The sequence below is a fragment of the Rissa tridactyla genome, chromosome 2 (assembly GCF_028500815.1).
Source record: "Rissa tridactyla isolate bRisTri1 chromosome 2, bRisTri1.patW.cur.20221130, whole genome shotgun sequence".
NCBI lineage: Eukaryota > Metazoa > Chordata > Aves > Charadriiformes > Laridae > Rissa > Rissa tridactyla.
This window is the reverse complement of record NC_071467.1, coordinates 80,764,917-80,784,044: the sequence shown is the minus strand read 5'-3', so window position 1 is coordinate 80,784,044 and position 19,128 is coordinate 80,764,917. Positions and strand designations below refer to the sequence as shown.

The 19,128-nt window shown below is 40.4% G+C and overlaps 1 protein-coding gene across 2 annotated transcripts in view; it reads right to left on the bottom strand.

The window, feature by feature from the left end:
* TRIO (trio Rho guanine nucleotide exchange factor) overlaps positions 1-19,128 on the bottom strand; it is a 258,035-nt gene that overhangs the window by 118,748 nt on the left and 120,159 nt on the right. For both annotated transcript variants that reach the window (XM_054193055.1, XM_054193056.1), the window contains exons 11-13: positions 16,732-16,923; positions 6,620-6,789; positions 5,511-5,685 (exon numbers count right to left, since the gene is read on the bottom strand). In XM_054193055.1, the coding sequence (XP_054049030.1) occupies positions 5,511-5,685; positions 6,620-6,789; positions 16,732-16,923 (537 nt within the window). The remainder of the gene's footprint in view (positions 1-5,510; positions 5,686-6,619; positions 6,790-16,731; positions 16,924-19,128) is intronic.

Genomic DNA, 19,128 nt, shown 5'->3' with positions numbered 1-19,128 from the left:
CACACAAGTACATTTTTCAAATCCTTTTCGAAAACTTGTCTGAAATGTAAATTAGTTCTTTTAATTAGGACACAAAACTGCTTTTAAGTCTAATAGATAATGATTACAAACCCCATTGATCTAAGTGGGCTGTGTTCTTACGGCACAGGTTTGATGCATCAGTTACTTATTTCAAACAAGTCCGTTTGACACACTTATCCCTCAAGCCCGTAACACAAGTTTTTTTCAGAATTTTCATCAGTTTTGCCACAAACTAATGAAGTTCATTGGTACTGTGGAATTACAGCTATCAAGAACTAAATATGGCTTAGCTCCAGAGTTCTACAACTTCAGGAATAGGACAAACTGACGTGAATGGTGCTAAATGACATGAAAACATCTATTTATGCAGCAAGACACAGCAAAAAGGATCTGACTAAACAGGCACTAGCAACAAAGTAGCTGGCTGCATAAATATTTAACCCAAGACATTTGTTGTCAGCAAAAAGAATATGCGGCTACACTTCCCAAGTGGTTAATCAGAGCTGTGAAGTTACTGAGACAGTTAAACTAGAAGAGAAATTCCAGGAAAGCAAGTCTTGTAGAAAAAACAGAATTGAGGAGAAAGCAAAGTTAAATCATCTGTATAAAATTTCTGTAGTCAGCTACAATCTTTCTTGAAGGCTTGTCTCCATTCTGCTCACATGGCACCATAAAACATGGACACATCAGGCAATTATTTTTAAAATTGTGGCATCAGTGAGTTTACTTCCTGTTTTAAAGGTGTTCTGCAAAAATTTTACCTGATTCACTAAGTATTCAAGTTTTGCATCATACCATGATGAGAGATACCTAATCCTGATCCGCAAGTTCTACCAAAGCAAAAAGAGGTAGAAACTTAATGTCTCAGGGGTAACACTGAAAATGGAAAAGCTGATGGAGAAGGGACGCAGGAAGATATACAGGCAAGGCTTTTAGCCACTCCTTAAAGCTTCTTTCATCTCTCTTCCGTGTGAGCTAAACATTACACACAAACACAAACTGTTTAAGCATTATGAGTGGTTTCCCCTCTAAATACACACACAGGCTTCCCCTCCCACAAAATCCTTCACTACTTCCTTTTATTTCCCGTTTACATGGTCCATGCCCAACATGTCTCATCACCTCTTTCTGCTTTTCATCCCCTTTTAACTGATTTGAAATATGTCAGAAACTCCAAGTCTTTCTGACAGTCCAGCTTGAGAAACCGCTTACTTCCAGCTAATCCTTTTTTCTGCTCTCACGCACCTCAGACCTGCTCTTGCCAGCTCACCTTCAAAACTCTGTGTTCAGTCACACCAAAAGGAGCAGAGGTCACCTAACATTTATTTCTTCAAACCACCCACCGCACTATGGAAGTTCTCACAAATCAGATTTACCATCGTATTTTCATTAGTTCAGTTAACACTTGTAAGTTATCCTCAAGAAGTAATTGTAGTTAGACTTGGTTAAACTGAAAAATCCAAGCATTAAAGAAGGTTGTGAAACTCCACCGTCAAAACATCGTATTTTGCGTCTTTCTAAACACCTTTAAAAAGTGGATTAAGATTTAACATGACAAATTTGTGCCACTGTTACAAAAGCAAAGCCAGTCCATCTCCCTTCAGAACAAACACCAAAACCTTACCTCTGTTACTATTACACTGAGTGGAAATAAAGTAATAAACACAATAAGCTCACAATGGGAGATCGCTGTGGCTAAGCGTCCGTATTTTTCAATAATGGAATGGTTTAAGTAGATTGTAGTCACTATGTCCTCTCAGACTGTCCTGCAATTCACTGTACCTGGTATGAATGACAGGTAGTTTGAAGAGGTCAACACCATGCGTCACCTCAGCCGAGAGGTTTCAGTGATACTGCCTCCAAAGAACAACCACAAACAACAGTAAGAATTGTAACTTCTTCCCATGTTATTTCACACAGCCCCGAGGTTAGGACCATTGTTTAAAGCACTCGAAACACTGCGTACAAGAGCAAGGCATTCCCTGACCCCTTCAAGAGACCAGGAAGCCCATGATTCAAATAAATAAATAATGCCAGCATGGTCCCACACTCATTCAAAAGATAAGTCATCAGTGCACATCACAGCTGGGGTTCCTAACCAAGGCAGTAATCCTTGCATTTTTTCAGCATTAACTGGGTGGCACAAGGTAATCTATTTCAGCCGTTGCACCCACCGTGCAAATCTGAAATGCGCTGAGTGCAGAGTTAAAACAAAAATAACATGCATTACGCCCTCTCTGCCCACACTCTTCAGGGCTTTCCCAGAAGTTCTGCTTTAGAAGCAACAGTGAGCAGGCTCCTATCTTGTTTTTAATTTTTTAATCAAGACAATTAACGTTAACCAAACAGAACAAAGATCAATGACTAACAGACATCTAAAGCAACTGAAACACAAATTAATACCACTCTAAGGAAATGGACAACCTAGATAATAGGTTAGATAATGCTGACAACAGCATAATTACTTACCATAGCATGTGTTCAAGAAGTTCCTAGTGCAGAGTCTGAGCTGCTTGACATTCCTAAGTTTTAAGAAATGTAAAGGTAACACTGCCAGGAAACAAGGCAGGTTATAACACAGAAGGGATGCCGACTCTTTCGCACTGAGTGGGAAAGAAATAAAGAACCACGAGTCTCTTCTAAGAAGGGTCTAGCTAGCATTCCGTGTACCAACTGAGTGCTGACCAGGACTTGGAAAATATTATGTGCTCGGGAGAAAGAGGACGGTAAAATGGGAAAGGGAGAAGGACTTAGGTCTCTGTGATCCAGCCCTTCGCATCCTTGCCTTTTCAGCTGTATGACTTAACAGGCATCTTGTAAGTACACCGTCCAAAAATAGAGTAGAGATAAAGCTGTGAGTTGAAAAGCGTGTGGTATGCTTTGTGTGGAGCCCTGACATAGGTCTTGAGGCATTTAAGTCCCAGACAAGCAAAAATGCACACACACGGATGAAAACCACACATTTCAGGCTGCATACATTGCCACCATTGTTACCTACCCACTGGCTAGGTCCATACACATCATCCTTATGCTACTGATCACCCTAGCAAGGGACTTTCATGTACGTTTTGCTCCTTCTTGCCTTTAGTTAATACAGGCGTTCGCAACAGAGTCCTTCAAATAGCTCGCGACCAATGGCACTTAAAAGCCTACTGAGGATACAGAAGGTCAAGTTTACATGCCAAGAGCAAGGGGCAAAACAGAGACAGCGCTGCAGTTACAGCAGTTTCAGAAAACCAGGAGAATTCTGAGAAGCTGCAGGATAAAAGACAGCAATTAAAAGAAACATGAGTATTTTGTCAGGAATAATAAGGGAAGAGTAAGGACAAGAGAGGAGAACTAACCCTGCCAGCAAACCTCACCACTGCCCCCAGCAGCACAGCTGCATGGTATGAACCTGCAGTGCCAGGGGAACTCTCTGTCCCATTTTAGCCTGTGTTATTTTGCAAGCAGTAAGATAAGCTAGAAACACTACTCGCCTTCCAGAAAAAATTGTCCTCACAGGATGCTCCCCTGAATGAACTGCCCCTACAGCCAAGTCTTAATTGACTGGGCCAGTCACACAAAATCCAGGACAAAGGAGGTCAGCGCGAGGTCTGCAAGTTCCTAGCTGGCATCTGGCTCCTCCTCGCTATCATGTTACTTCAGCTGAGCTCCTGCTTTCAAACAACTGACCTGGAACTAGTCTCTGTATTTTCTTCCCGGAAGTTTCCAAACAGATGTCTGCCTTCAGGGAGAGGGAAAAGAGAAGCATGCTTTGCTGAGGAAGCAGAGGGAGGACATGGTACAGAGGCAGCAAAGTAATCAACATTTTGATGAAGGTGCTCTGCAGCCAGGGTCTTTTGTTCCCTGGAGGGCTCCTTGGCAATCATACAAGCATCATTTTCATTTCCAAGCCATATAAACAAAATACACCAACTCTTTCAACTTGGTAATTGGCACTTTGCTTTATGTTTTATGTGCCAAAATGTAAAGCATGCCAAGTGTCAGCTTCAGAAAAAGCAAGATCTGTCAAGTCAGGGTATGTGGCTTTCCACTGCAAAACCCTACGGCCATCAAACAACATACACAGAAGTATTACTATCTATGCAGATGCTATCCTGTACAGAAGGACTACAACACATACGCAGAGCAGGGCTTCTGCAACCCGCCTTCTGCTATTGTGGAATACTGGTTTAGGTAACCTACAGCAGAGACCAATCACCTTAATCATGAACTTCACTCAAACCTTTAACCTAATTCTTTCATTAATTTTCTTGGTATATGCCTTGCCCCCCACAGCCACTATTTCCTCAATAGAAGTGTTCTGAGAACATGAAACAGACCCCATCATGCACTGCAGATCCCTTCTGCAGAGACTGTAAAATTGTTGGCAATCCTATAAAAGGCGATACCTTCCATGTTCCTTCATATATACCAGTCATCCAACTAATTTTTGCAATCACAATTCAGCTAAGCCTGTCCCTTGCGTATTCAAGACAGCTACTCTAACATAATCCAAGGCGCAAACTCCCTACAGACTAGTTTCACCTCCTCAGTGTGAACTGCAAAATAGAGAACCTTCTTAAGTCTTCCTTTACGCCAGAGTTATTATTGTAGAGTGCACACTCTCACTTCCTCTATGAGCCACGGATCAAGGAACTGTGTCTGCCTATTCCTGCATTGCTCCCCACAATGTGCTTAGCTAAACCAGACTTCAGCAGTGAGATCTAATCCTGATTTCAAGAAACAAAAACCTGAGAAGCTACCACTTCTGCTGACTGCCTCTTTGCCTTTACACGATTCACACCTAACCAACAGTTGTAGCTTTTACTATGTAAAAGCAAAGGGGTAAAATTATCACAGTAACTCCTCATTTCCAGAATCTCAAGACAAGCCATTTATATCTCAAACAGGATCAATGGATACCAATGGATAACCCCAAACCTCCTGAGGCACCAAATCAGTTTCAGTCACTGTGTATAGTACTAGTGGTTTTTACAGAAATCATATGATCAACTTATCTGAAGCCCAAACAACATCGCTGAAGATCAGAACAGAATTCCAAACATCACTTGTAGCTGTCAACTGAAAAAAGACTGCTGAATTGGAAAAGAAAGAGAAGAGGGGTGTTACTACAAAGCAACAGTTTAGAGGGTTTGTACTAAATCATCTTGCAAGTCTTATTCATATTAACTGTAAACATACTAGTTATATCAAGGTAGCTTGATATTCAAACCAAACTTACCAGTTGCTTCATCTGGTACACTATGATTTTAGAAGACGCTTAAAGATGCACTAGGAGCCAATCAGAGCTGGAGTTAATATCAAACAGCTCAGCTCTGCACTCTCCTGACGCTTTCACATACAAAAAGCCTTAGTTCAGGTAAGAACTAAGTCTATCAGTCATTTGAACCACACGCCAATGCAATTACACAACCATCTCAGCATAAACATTCCTACACGAGAGGAGAAGTAAGTGCAATGCAACTCCAAGAGCAGCTACTCACATCTATTGCATCTCTTTCAAATATGCGGAGCTGCAGGAACAGCTCAAGCTTGATCTTGCGTTCTTGAAAAAGCTCCTCCATCTGAGACTGGGCCTCATCCAGCTGCTGCAGGACTGTCTCTATGTGGTTGATCGAGCTGTTATGGGGGGTCTTGTTACTGGAAATGGCAGAATCCCTATTCAAAGCAGAGAGAGGGGAAAGAGGAGGGGAAGAAAAAAAAAAGAGTATTATTAAAAAAAAAAACCACAAAACAACAACCATACATTTGGATGCTATGCATAACCATAAAATATAAGACTGTTTCAGATAAGGTCAGTGCAAGTCATATTACATGAAAGCTAAGTCTGTACATCTTTGTTAATGAAAGTCCAAATTATGTTTTAGTACTCAAAAAAGCATTCAGAAATTAGATTACTTTCATTTTTTGACTAATTCAACATTCAAGAACATTTTGCTTACAAGAATACTTAGAACCAGAGACAAACTCTTATATTGTGAAAAGGAAGTGGCGTATGGTAACTACTTATTTTACTGAGCCCTCCTGGCAATAAAAAAAAAATCAAAATTAGATAATAATAAAAAAAATGTACTTAATCTTTTACTTTAGTATAGAACCTGCAAATTTAGATACGATAATATCAGCTCCTGCAGCAAAGGGGACATGTACCAGTGCAGCCGGGGCACAAATTTATTGAGATTATTACTGAATGAAATGAACTGCAAACTAATGGTCTTTACTACAATAAAGTTACTTATCAGTCTGCAGAACAATTTCAAGTGTCTCTTTATAAAAAGGTTGCTGCTTAGAACTCAGAAGGCTGTGGAGCTCTGCATGTCAGACTACAAAGACGTATGATTGCTCCTATCACAAAGGTAGCTTAAGTAAACAAAATCTCCTTCTTGTGGAGGTAGTGTTTATAAGTTGAGCTTCCTGTAAACAGAGGGTTAGCGACCATCAGTACAGCATGAAACATCACTGTAGTCCTAACATTTACGAGTTTTATTTATAGGTCATATCTTGTAGTTATCATCTTTAGCCTCAAAACAGAAAGAGCTTCACAGAATATCAGACATACAGACTAAGAGATTTAAATTAAAATTTGTTTTACCTTAGTTGCTGTATAAGATCTTCACCTTCTTTTATGACATTGACTGTAACCTGCAGAGTGGTCTGTTGTTGTTGACCAAAACGTTTAATCAGGTCTTGGACAGCCTCCACAGACTCAGCATAGACATCATCAAGCAGTTCTTTCTGTAGCTCTTCAAGCCATGTCCACAGCTAAAGGAGAGAGAGGAGAAAAAAAAAAAAAAAAAAAAAAAGAAGTGTAAACCCCAGGATCATGCAGTCACTATTCCAAATCAATGTCCCTGGACAAGAGAAAACAGACTGAGGTGGGGGGGAGAAACAGGATTTGCTTCTCTTCATAGAAAAATGCCGTCTTTAATTTAATAAAAATGAGCCTTTGTTTCAAATAAGGTTTTTGCTTCTTGGAAATACCAGGAAAGCTTTATCCGTGTTGCTAAGTCACCCTTTCTTTCCCAGTTTCCTTCTAGAGTACTGAGTGTATCCGACTGAGCAGCACAGAGCTCATAGCGAGAATCCCATCTGCAGCTCTGTGCGAGAGTCCCTGGGAGGGAAATGCTATGGTAACACTCCCCGAGAGAAGGGAGGAAGGAAGGAAGGAAGGGAGATGTATTGTAGCCACCATCAAATTTACACTGCCAGGCTGACACATGCACACAGATAACACTTTTCAGTGGCCTTCAAAAAAAGAAAAGGGCATTTCAGAAAACAAAATACAGAGATAAATATCAGATGTGAGAAGTTATTTTTCTGTTACGATCTCTACAGTTACGGTGTCTACCTTCTTGATTTCAATTTCAGACTATAACAACAAAAATACTCGTACGTAATTCCACCAGTTAATTCAATGTTTCCAGCCCCTACTCAACGTGCACATATCCCTGTTCAGAACTGCCCATGTAGCGCAGCTTATGGAAAATTCCCTAGGCGTCTGCTAGCCAGGTATCACTACTGGTCACTTGAACCCTACTGTGTTCTTTTCCACAATTTTATGAGGCAAGCTGTTGCATCCTAAGCTCTCTCTGAAAATTGCTCATCAGCCGTCTATTGTGCAACTGATAAAAACCCTGTTTGAAGAGCGGAAGCACGGATGACTCCTGCAACTCTCCTCCTGTGAGCACAACAGCTCCACAAAACAGCTCCTCGCATGGGAAGCGTCCAAACTGGGCCCCTCCTCTCCATTCTGCCATCACACCCCAAACCTGTGATGCCAAGAACAAGGATTACAGTTTGGGTTTTATCCTGAAAGAATAACTCCGTTCTGCTTGAAAGCAATAACATCTTTTGACTACATTTTAATCTCTGCCTTTATACATTTGAGAGGTACAAACAGGCCTTATTAACTTTGAACATAATTAAAAGGTTAACATAGTTAAAATACAGACAGTAAGCAAACTGATTTAATCTAAAAAGACAGAAAACCAAATGCTTTATTTCTTTGCTTAACATTTTCTACAGAAATACCCATTTCATGGTGCTGTTCTGATCGTAAAGGCTTCTTAACTACCAGTGGAGCTTCATTAAAATAGAAAATTCAATGAAGGATTCTAGATCTTAATTAATTGGTTCCTTTGAAGCTTTATTTTAAAACTAAATGCTAGTTTTCATATCTTAGAGCCTTACACACCTCCTGAGGCAGGTTTTGAGTTAACCAAGCTACCAGTTAAATTCTCACAAATTGTAAAGAATTAATGACATTTAACCAGACTCTTTTCTACAAATCTACTAACACCACCCCCCCCAAACGGAACTGCCTATTCATACAGTGTTATTCTGACTACTCATATGCTTCAAAGACAATGCCTGTCACAGATTTGAATGCAACTCCATAGTCGTAAACACCACAAGCCCAAGCCACAGCAGTCGTCTTATTAAAAGGAGCACAAATCAATAGAACTTCGCAAGTGGGTCAAAAGCACTCATCAACATTCATTCCAGTATAACCGAATGCAGCATCCAAATTTATTATTTTTTTTCCAAACGCATACTTAGAAATGCAAATTTCACTTTGAGACAAATGAAACTTAAGGGCAAGACGCCTGACAATACAACCTGAAAACTTTACTCAGGTTTCAATGCCCAGAGGACATGTTTTTATTCCTCTCTCAGCTTAATTGGTTTATGTCTGAACCGTAATATTAGGGCACCTTGTTAGAGACCTTCCAAGTGAGCCGGTGTGTACACACAACCAGTGCAGCTTGCAATTGTGCAAATACATTCATTTGAGAGTAACACTTCGTTGTTGCCTGCAGATCTAATGTGCTTGGTGCTGGCTGGCAGACCTCTACACTCCATGCCTACTGCCACTGCCTAGAAAAGGCCCAATTTTCAGAGATGTCTATCACAGAAACTGGGATTAAAATAATTTTGAGTCTCTTGGACTCTATCAAGTTTTCCCCTTAGCTCCTTTACAAGCACCTCTACTGCAGCTCAAGACAGGTCTAAGAACCACTTCAATTTTTTCCAATATGTCTTTTGCAGCTGGGTTGTGTCAGACCTGTACAAGGGATGCCTCACCTCTACATTTCTTACTCTTCAGATTTCAGCCACTTCTATAACTGGGTGGAGAGGGCCTGGCAGGAGCAATGAAACTTAAAAGAGTTGGGCTGGTGAGGTATCATGCATATGAATACTTCCCTTAAAGCTCACCCTGGATGCTGGAGACTAAGCCAGCACAGAACACGCAGACCTTTCCTTCTGTGTAGCCAGTTCAAAGCAACACCATTTGCCTACAGCAGACAGAAATGGGCACTAAGCAGAAGAAAACGTTATGATGACTGGCTTAGCGCCTGGTCAGCACGGCATGACTGTAAACACGCTATCTCGCCCCCGAGGTACCAAAGGGCTCAAAAATATGTTGCATTTGCCTAGTTCATTAGCTGAACTGCCCACTGCTTGGGAAGGAAAAACATTTTACAAGTGTGCAGAAAGAGAAGGAGAGTAATTAGTATGCATTACTTGCTTAGCTGTGACTCATACACTGTTGAAAGGGGAACAACTTAAGCCCTTTCTGAAGGGACTAAACAGCTCTGTGACACTTCCACAGCAAAAGTTTCTCTAATACATTACCAAATAAGCTTTTTATATTTTCCCATCAAGTAAGTTTCTGACAAACACAAAATTCTCCTCAAAATAATCTAACAAAAGTTAGAATAAAGCCACCACAGATGAACAAAACTGTCAGGTTATTAAAGCTGGTTAGAAATTCATGCAATTTACTGAGAGGAGCTTAATTCATAATGGTAGGCAATAGTAAACTGGCTTGTATACAGCTTTAAAACCAGAATGAGCACTGGATATACTGGAAATTACGTAAATTACCTTGGTCTTGGATACAAAACTAAGGCTGAAGACAGTACAAGGTTGCACAGCAAAGCCAAAAAGAAAGCGAACAGTTTACGGTGGGGGGTGAACAGAGACTGGAGCTTACCCATACACGTTCAGCAGTGCAGAACTACAGATTTTATCACGCAATGATTTTCTGAGGTAACGCATTATTCCATAAAAGAGAGCCTGGCAACAAAAATCCAGTGGGAAAAAAATGCAAACAAACTGGTCATTAAAAAACTATTGACTTTCTCTCGGTATGAACTTTTGAGCAACTTCCAGGCATGTTGTTTTATATTCTCTGTAAAAGCAGCAGCACGAAGATCCCTAAACAAACCACTGAGTCCTGTGACCCCAGTAAGAACTTCACCCAGCGGCAAGACAGCTTTAACATACAGTTAAAAAACTGTACAAATAACTCAATCCATTCACAGGAGGCAGCTTTTCTGCTCTTTTCATCTGCTCTTCCCATCTTACCCGAATTAAAATTGGAGAGGGAAATCAAATTCTGAATCCCTGACAAGCAAATGTTTCACCCAGCAGATTTTTTTTTCTTGATCTAAATATAGCACAGACTAAGAAACATCTGCTTGAATGAGCCTGCATCCTGTGCTACCTCTTTCCTAAGTTCTTGGGAGCATGCCATTAGTCACCGAGATAGTATTATTTTAATTGTCTGCAACATCCTGGAAGTTTCAGTGTTTCCATCATGGGCCTCTATCCATTTAAATCAAGTCCCTGCAATCTCCTGAAAGACTGCAGCTAAACAAGACCTTACTGTATTTTGCTGAATATAACCAGAGAACAATTATTTTTGAGTAAATACCTTCCCCAAGTGCACAGAGTTATTTTATTAGGGTAAAATATCCATCACACTCTTTCACAATTTATTTTATTTTTCATCTTTATGATAATGGCTTTTGGGTACGCAGACAGCCTCTTCAGCAGGCTGACACAAAGAAAGGCACACAGTTTCTGCCAATTCCTCTTTCTGCCCCTGCCCCCAGCACATTGTCACAGTACGTGTATTACCACAGCCACAGTTGTTGAAGGAGCTATTATTTGTCCAGGACCAAATGTTGCAATAGTATTCCCTAACAAGTATATCTGGGCATAGAAATGGGCTGATGTGCTTGTGTGTCTGCCTCTAAACTTTGGCTTTCAGGACATGCAGTGGAGAAAAACTTGTACCTTTTTAAAAACAAAAACCGTAAGATGTTAAACCCCCTGGAGTTTGTCTTCCAGGGTCTTTCAGTGACATTTAAGATATTAAATACGTGCATTATTTTTGAAAATGAGATATAATTATCTTAAAAACCAAATAACCATATCTATTCTACAGTTACAATGACTTTGAGCAGCCTGGTCTAGTGGGAGGTGTCCCTGCCCAGGGCAGGGGGGTTGGAACTAGATGGTCTTTAAGGTCCCTTCCAACCTGAACCATTCTGTGATTCTGTGAATCAATTTCCCATTCAGAATAAATTCATCCTTGAAGCAAAACCAAGTTTCTCATATCTCCCTAAACCTACATCAACAACAAATGCTAACAGGGTAGTAGTAGTCGTCCCATTTCTTAACTGAACAAGAAAAAAAATGCCTATACCATAGAGCTTTACACAGTTTAAAGGGCCATTTCTGCCTCACTTCTCTCAAGCACTTCGTGCTATTTTGATAATGCTTGGACTTAAATTTGGTCCCTTTTTTCAAGCAAAGCAGCTACCAGTATTGAAAAAAAAAGACAGAAAATCTGTGTTGGGTAACTGGATTCCAGTCCTACCAAACCAGTAAACCACACCACACTTTAGTGTGATGCCAGTGAATGTTTCTCTTATTTCAGATTTAAGAACTGTCCTCCTCAACTCTCAGATTGTGACGACAGGTATATCAAAGTACTGACTAGAGACTGCACTTCATGTATTTTGCCAGACCCATCACACTGAGCATTGCTGTGCTATAATAAATGGCACAATAGAAAGATGCACAAAAGCCCAAGGGACAGAGCCTTCACACTTTGATGGGGGGCATCCAAAAGCTGCTCTGCTGCCTGGAAAGCGGAGAGAGCAGCCTTATTACGACATCCACATTTAACCTGTAGACCACCAGCACAGAAGACTCAAATACTCAGGAGTGAGAGGCACCCAGAAGAGGACATCTGTCACCTCAGGGTCCACCTGGGATGAAAAGAATGAAAGGCTGTGCAGATGGACACCTTTCCATACCAGATAATACAAAGGAGGGCTTATTTCTGACAGTGAGTTGTGAGACAAAGCGAGACCACTATCAACAAGCTTTTTTTGAATCAAATACACATCTCATAGCTAGATGTGAATCAACCTGCAGCATTATGGACAGACCAAGGCCTCCTCAGCCTTCCCATGCACCAGGGATGATGCCACCTTCCTTTAACAGCTTGCCCAGACTACTGTTTCATTACTTTTGTTCAGGAACAGCAAGGTTTTGTATTTTAAATCTTAGCCAATTCCACTTCCTTTTTCTTTGTTTCAACCTCAGTCTATTCTGGTGTAAAGTTTAGTTTGAGTAAGACAAGAAAAAAAAAAAAAAAGAAGAGACACATCTAATAACACCATTAAGGATATTGTGTATACATAAAAAGCGCTCTGAGCTATTTTATAATCAACTTGTCAGAATACACACAAAAGGTTATATGCAAAAAGCCAACAGGCTCTTAATAGATCATTCTCTTCCACGTACAGTCAGCCTGATCTGTATTCCCACACTTGACTCCAGTTAGGAAAAATATCTGTTGCTCTACTTTGGCACTACTACAAACACCTGGGTTGGCCAGGATTTCAGTCTTCCCACTCATAGATGCTGAGGGAGCCATTTCGGAGAGAGCGTGTGTGCATGTGTGTCTGTATGTATGTGTATGGAAGAATTTGAATTCACACCAAAATCCTGTTCACCTCTATGTGGTGACAGATTTCACAGCAAAGACTACCGTGACTCTTGCTCCTATGTTTTGCACACAAACTTTTATGATCACCATTTATTTAGGAAACATATCTTTTATTTGTGCTATTTTTTTCTCATCTTGTCCTTCCCAATATTATTAAATGTCAAAAGGCACAAAAGCCATAAGAGATTCACTGTCTTGCAACGGTCAACAGTTTCGGATGTCCAGTTGCATTTTACCCCTTCTCAGGCTGGGAACCTGCCCGGACACAGTACTTTTAACACAAAGACTCTGATAAGGATATTAGGAAAAACGTTTACACTGAAAGGGTTATTAAGCATTGGAACAGGCTGCCCAGGGAAGTGGTTGAGGCACCATCCCTGGAGGCATTTAAAAGACGGGTAGACAGAGTGCTTAGAGATATGGTTTAGTGATGGTTTTTTGTCAGACTGATGGTCTAACTAGTTAGACTAGATGATCTGGAAGGTCCGTTCCAACCTAGGCAATTCTAGGATTCAATGGTATTTCTGGTCCCAAACACTTTTAAAGCTCGTCAGTGTACAACTTAACTTCAATACATCACTCACTGAAAAATTTGGCTTCTAGATTGAAATTTCTCACTGTTTGCTAAAAATCAATATTCACAACCTTACAAACTTAAAACTAGTAATAACATAACAGCATGGAATCACAATTTATATATCACCATTAAGCAAAATGAGTAATGGTGATACCATTACATAAAATCATATTTCCGTCTTCCCTCAATACATCCTTTTTTTTTGCCCCCCAGTGAGAAACGTGGTCTATTGAGGTTAATCTATAAGGAGTCTGAGAACTTGTATGTTGTTTTGTGATGTTTGGAAGCCACAGGGAGCTAGGAAGAAGCTCTACCAGGTTGTAACCACCTGGCTACAGAACTTCTGGAATTGTTAAAGGCAGACAGCATTTCCAAGGTGCATCGGAACAGGCTGCTACACCCATACTACAGAGCTGCTTTGTGCACAGGTAGAGCAAGAGCTTGTTACTTCCAGGACGTGTCAAGCCTATCTACTGCTTTTGTGGTAAGTACGCTGCTTCTGAAAGCAGAAACTGTGCTGATTTACTAAACGTGAACAGAGGAACAGTACTGCGCAGACACTACAGGGCTGATGCTTCTCAGGAAAGCTGAGAAAAGTTACAGGCAAATTGTGTATGAAGTATAAAGGTTATGTAAAGCTACAAGGGAGAAGTAGTATGGGAATGGTCTCATCCAGATGAGAAGCATTCATTCAAAATGAAGTATTTCTGGGGAAAAGAATAAAACAAACCAAAACATCCTACTTCAAAAAAAAAAAAAAATCAAGGGATTGGATGGATATTGGAGCCAGATTTCAAAGCCTCAAAACAGCCAACAACTCTGATTACCAGCTTTTCTCAGCTCTGTGGCTCCCTCCAAACTGCCCCACATAAACAGGTTTTTATTCTTCACGCCTATTTTTTAGACCAGGAAAAAATACAAGACAAAAAAATACAAGAAACAAAATTCACCCTGAATACTCAAAGTGCAAAACGTGTTGGTGGTATTTTGTTTTGATTTGTTTGGGTTGTTGTTTTTTGGGTTTGTTTTTTTAAACAACTGAAGCATCTCTTTCCAGTTCAACAACTAACATATTATCCTACTATTTGAACCCCTCTCTCCACTAGCTAAGCATGCACGTTAATTTCTTCACTCCATCATACAGCAAAAAGGTTATGTGCTTACAGGTATGCACTAATTTATTCAATAACTTCCCACATCCTGCAGGAGAGATGCAATTCTCCTGCCAACAAAGCATGGATGACTTTCAGGTTTAGGGCATTTTTATCTTCCATCTGCTTTGTGATGCCTTCTCAGCACTCCACACGCATGTTTGATAACAAACAACATGCTGTTGAAAATAGATCAGAATACAGAAAGCACAAGACAGCTTTGAGCTTGCTATTTCTTTGCACCTTAACCAAAGGACTCGTCTACTAAATATGAACCACCTGCCTCACTCTCTCATCTGTATTTTTAAGTAAAATGCAAATAAATTAAAAGATAGGCTCGCTTACATAAATAAGTACTCTTTTTAATTTTCCCTGCTTTATTAGGTATAAAGGCAGCCACATGACAAAACCAAAAAAAAATCAACATGTGTACATCAGCCACGGTACCTTTCCCCCGAAGTCCAGACTGCAAAGAGGATGCCATAGTAACAGCTGTGTGCACTTACAGGGTCACAATAATATCCATTTTCCCAAAGAAATAAATCAAGATACAGAATTTTTTTTTTTTTTTTCAATAAAACATTATTATCTAGGGGAGCAGTGGCAACATTCCAGCACATCTGGATTAGCCTCCCAGAATTACTCAACAGTGACTCACAGATCAGTCTGCCTTTCAGTTTTTGGATTTTTTTAAAGCCCTTTCCTTGCAAATCCTTTTACAGTCCCCGTCTTTCATCATTACCACCAACTGTATCCATTTAAATTCCATTCCAGCTGCTCTTCTTGATGCTAAGAAAAACAGGTAATCAAGAAATCTATGGAAACAATGAGCATGTTTCAGCAGCTGACTCCTGTGCTTCACAACAGGTAATGGAACAGCACTACGTGCTAGAGAAACGCGAAACAAAAAAGTTGCCGCCTAAGAATAGCTTACAATACAGCATTTATGTTTTATTTAAACAAAGTCCTGAGAGAATATCGTGAAGGAAGCATCTAACAGAAAACTGATGGGGGAGCTCTGCACTCATGTCTAGAGCTAAAAAATAATTCAGTCCTGACCTCCTTCTAAGACCAACTGCCTTGTGTGTTTGTTTCAAGTGCAAAGCAGATGTTCCGCATACAAAAAACTCCCACCCTTATCCTCAGCAAGGTTTTGCTGAAAAAACTACTTTGAATACTATACTTCCCCACTGAACAGACCATGTCTCCATCTAGGGTGAAGGGAAGGAAGACATACTCCGACATGCTGTGATCCACAAGCCTTTCATACATATTTTCACGTAGTTTGAGCAGTAAGAAGATATAACATGAGCTCTAAACAGAAAACAAGTAATACACAGTTGCCGAAATTTGCCACTACCGTTAACCAAAACCCTTTACTGAAGTCCGTATTCTTGCTCTAGCCTGTTCCCATGAGCTTATAAATGTGTATAATCTATGTTGTGAATCAGAGCAGAAAACTGATCTGTTGGAAAACGAAGTGTATTTAGCTCAATTTTCTTTTTCCTGGTATATCGGTTCAACCTTTGAAAAAGGCTAAAAATTGCAAACATGAGGTAAACCATTGTCATTATCAGATGATAATGGCAACTCTTTAGGTTGTGAAGCACCACCAATACACAAGATCAAAATGCAACGTGTGAAACAGAGAAAGAAAACAAAGTGTCTCTGGGCAGCAGGGTTGCCTTAAGTAGGCTTGTGCTTCTGACATGCACGTCAGTCTCCTGAACCGTGTCAGTCTAACCACGTGTCAGACAACTCAGTTAACTGCACTGGAGAGCTGGTTGGATTTTAAAAAAACCCACCAACAAAAGTGCACAGTATCTCCCTCCCTCCCTCTCAATGCGCAATGGCATCTTTCAGCTGTATCAGTTCCCTGATCTGACCCTCCTCCCCCCTTCCCTGTGACTGAACAAGCATGTGTACAACAAAGGAGGTAGAAGCAGCTTGTGAAAGTAAGAAAATAATAATAAAAAAATAAAAAAAAAATAAACAAAAAAACCACCCTACACCAGCCTCCAATCCGCAGTACATTACACACCAAAACTCATCATACAATAGAGGTTTCATAACTTCCTATGGCAAGGTTCTAACAATGAAAGTAATGTTGGACAGTATCGGTTTTAAAGCTCAAAGTTATGACCACGACTTAGCAGCCGTTTTACCTCTTTAACATGAGTGTGAAAGGACACAGACATGTCCAGCAGGATCTTGCGTTGCTCCACACGCCTAACAAAATCCTGTATCCGGTCTTCGAGCTGATGGGCAGCTTGATAAATTTCCTCCGGGTCACACTCCCCAGTCTGAGCGAGCTGTTCAGCTGCCTCTAGGAGCTTATCTGCGTTGGTGTATGTGTTCTGTAGAGAAATAAGTTCATTTCACAGGATTAAATGAAAGAAAGTTCAGTCCGTATATTTTAAAGCCACTCCACTAATGAAAAATGAAAGGACAAAAAGGCACTTGGAACATATTTTTCTTTCTTTTTTCTTTAAAGGTTGTATAAAGAATATAATCTTACTAAAGATTTTGTTGTATTTCTAGATACTTTTTCATTTAACTGTGAATAAATTAATTCCTTAGCTCCTTATTTATGTCTATTCAAATGCCTCCTTGATCCAGAACTCCAGAGTTTATTTATTCTTCCTTGGAATTAGTATTTTATATTCACAACTAGAATAAAAATCAGCCTAAACATCTAATTACTTCCCAACTGGACTGTTTCAATACTGGACAAATCACTGCAGTCATGGCCAGAAAAATTTTCAAATGTGTATTATTAAAGTAAGAAAGTCCTAGACGCTGGTAGATCAAAGTTTAAGATCAAATCCACACATCCAGCAGTAGGGCGGAAAGTGACCAGGCACAGGAGAAAATTTCTCTCCATCCTTACAGACATGAGGTATCCAAAATTCACATGTCAAGTGGATAACCATTTGTGAAACAGCAGCAACAGAGCTATGACTGAGTGTCAGAGTGGAATATTGTCCCAATACATCATAGGATAAACAAATACAGAGCAGAAGTCCTATAAGAGACTTGAGTCAAAGCAGAAAAAGAATGGGAGAAGTCTGGTACCTGATGTGCTGAGTGTGCTACGGTCCAGTGAAGAGAGAGATGCTGAACAACTCTTAAAGCTTAGAACCTGCAGCCTGCACCTGTATCTTTCTCACTAATTCAAAACAGGACTGATTCCAAACGTTTGCTATCATTTGGGTGTTCTTTTTGAGCCTAACCTTGGGGTTTTATGCTTTACAACAGTTCTCAAAATGTACTAATCAAGAAAGCATAGAAGGATGTTAACTTTAGCCTCTGGAGAAAACGGACTGAAGCCAAGTCTACACTAAAGAAGCTTTGCTTATGTCACTACATCAGGTCCCCTGACAAGTTGCACTGCAGACTATAAAAAAAAATCTTGACAATATAAACTATACCTTTTTCATTTCCCTTATGCCCTTCCATCTTCTCCCAGCCTCAGTTATATCAGGTAAAAACACTGCTTGCCCAGTCAAATTAGGCCTATGCAAGTATGCTTTCCTTTGCCATAAATATAGTATCACACTTCTAATTAACATCATAATATCCACAAAAGTTAAATCCAAGCCCAGCCCTAAAACTCAACTAATGGGCAGGAAATAGGAGCTCTCCTCCAGGGTCTCAGCAAATGACCAGGCAAGCCCAGGACAGATTATATGACTCAGTGCGGCTTTCAGATATTGTGGGGGGAGATCCCCCTTCATTTATTATGATCTATTTACGTAATGAATTTAATCCATGCTGCTCCTTGATTTTGACTATGTGCATCCTAGCCATTCTTTAACCTTCAGCTTTTTAATTGCACGGAGAGGTAGAGAACCTCCCTCCCCAGTTTTCCTGGGAAAGCCTGAAGAGACTAATGTAAGCCTACCCTTTTCAGTGGCGACCGCACTAGTCAACACTCCGGATCGCTGGCTCAGGCCATGTTGGCCCAGAACACACTCTGATCTGTGCTTTGGTGTTTTGACTTCCACAGTCGCAGCTCACACGTGTTCAAGAGGCAGGGCTGAAGAGCCTTAAGGCACTCCTCAAACAACAACTACTTCATCAACCCAGAGCGCCACACCCAGCTGCAGATGGCTGAAACAGAAGTTTCCCCTTTTAATGAAAACTTTATCTCACATGTGTAGCATTGTTTATGAATTCCAGTAGTATCTTCCGCATAATGCAGGCCCAGGCACATCAGACTTCTCCTTCTGTAAACTGGATGGTGAACTGCCAGTGCTTAGAAATGATGACAACCTAGATGCTGCTTCAAAAGGGGGTGCGATTCTCAAACCTTAACAGCAGACATATGCCTTATCGCTAAAATTTCTCTTCCAAGTGGAGCCGAAATATAATATAAATATTTATCTTGGTAGATAATGACTGCCCTTTGGAACAGAAATGACAGCAAATAGGCGTGCTGTGCTGACTACTGCCTTTCCCAACTCTGCCTGCATCTAAACAATGCTTGGAGGAAAAAACAGTAGTAACGTGAAGATTTTAAAAATGTTGGTCCCAAAGGGCAGCCACCAGTCAGAAAACAG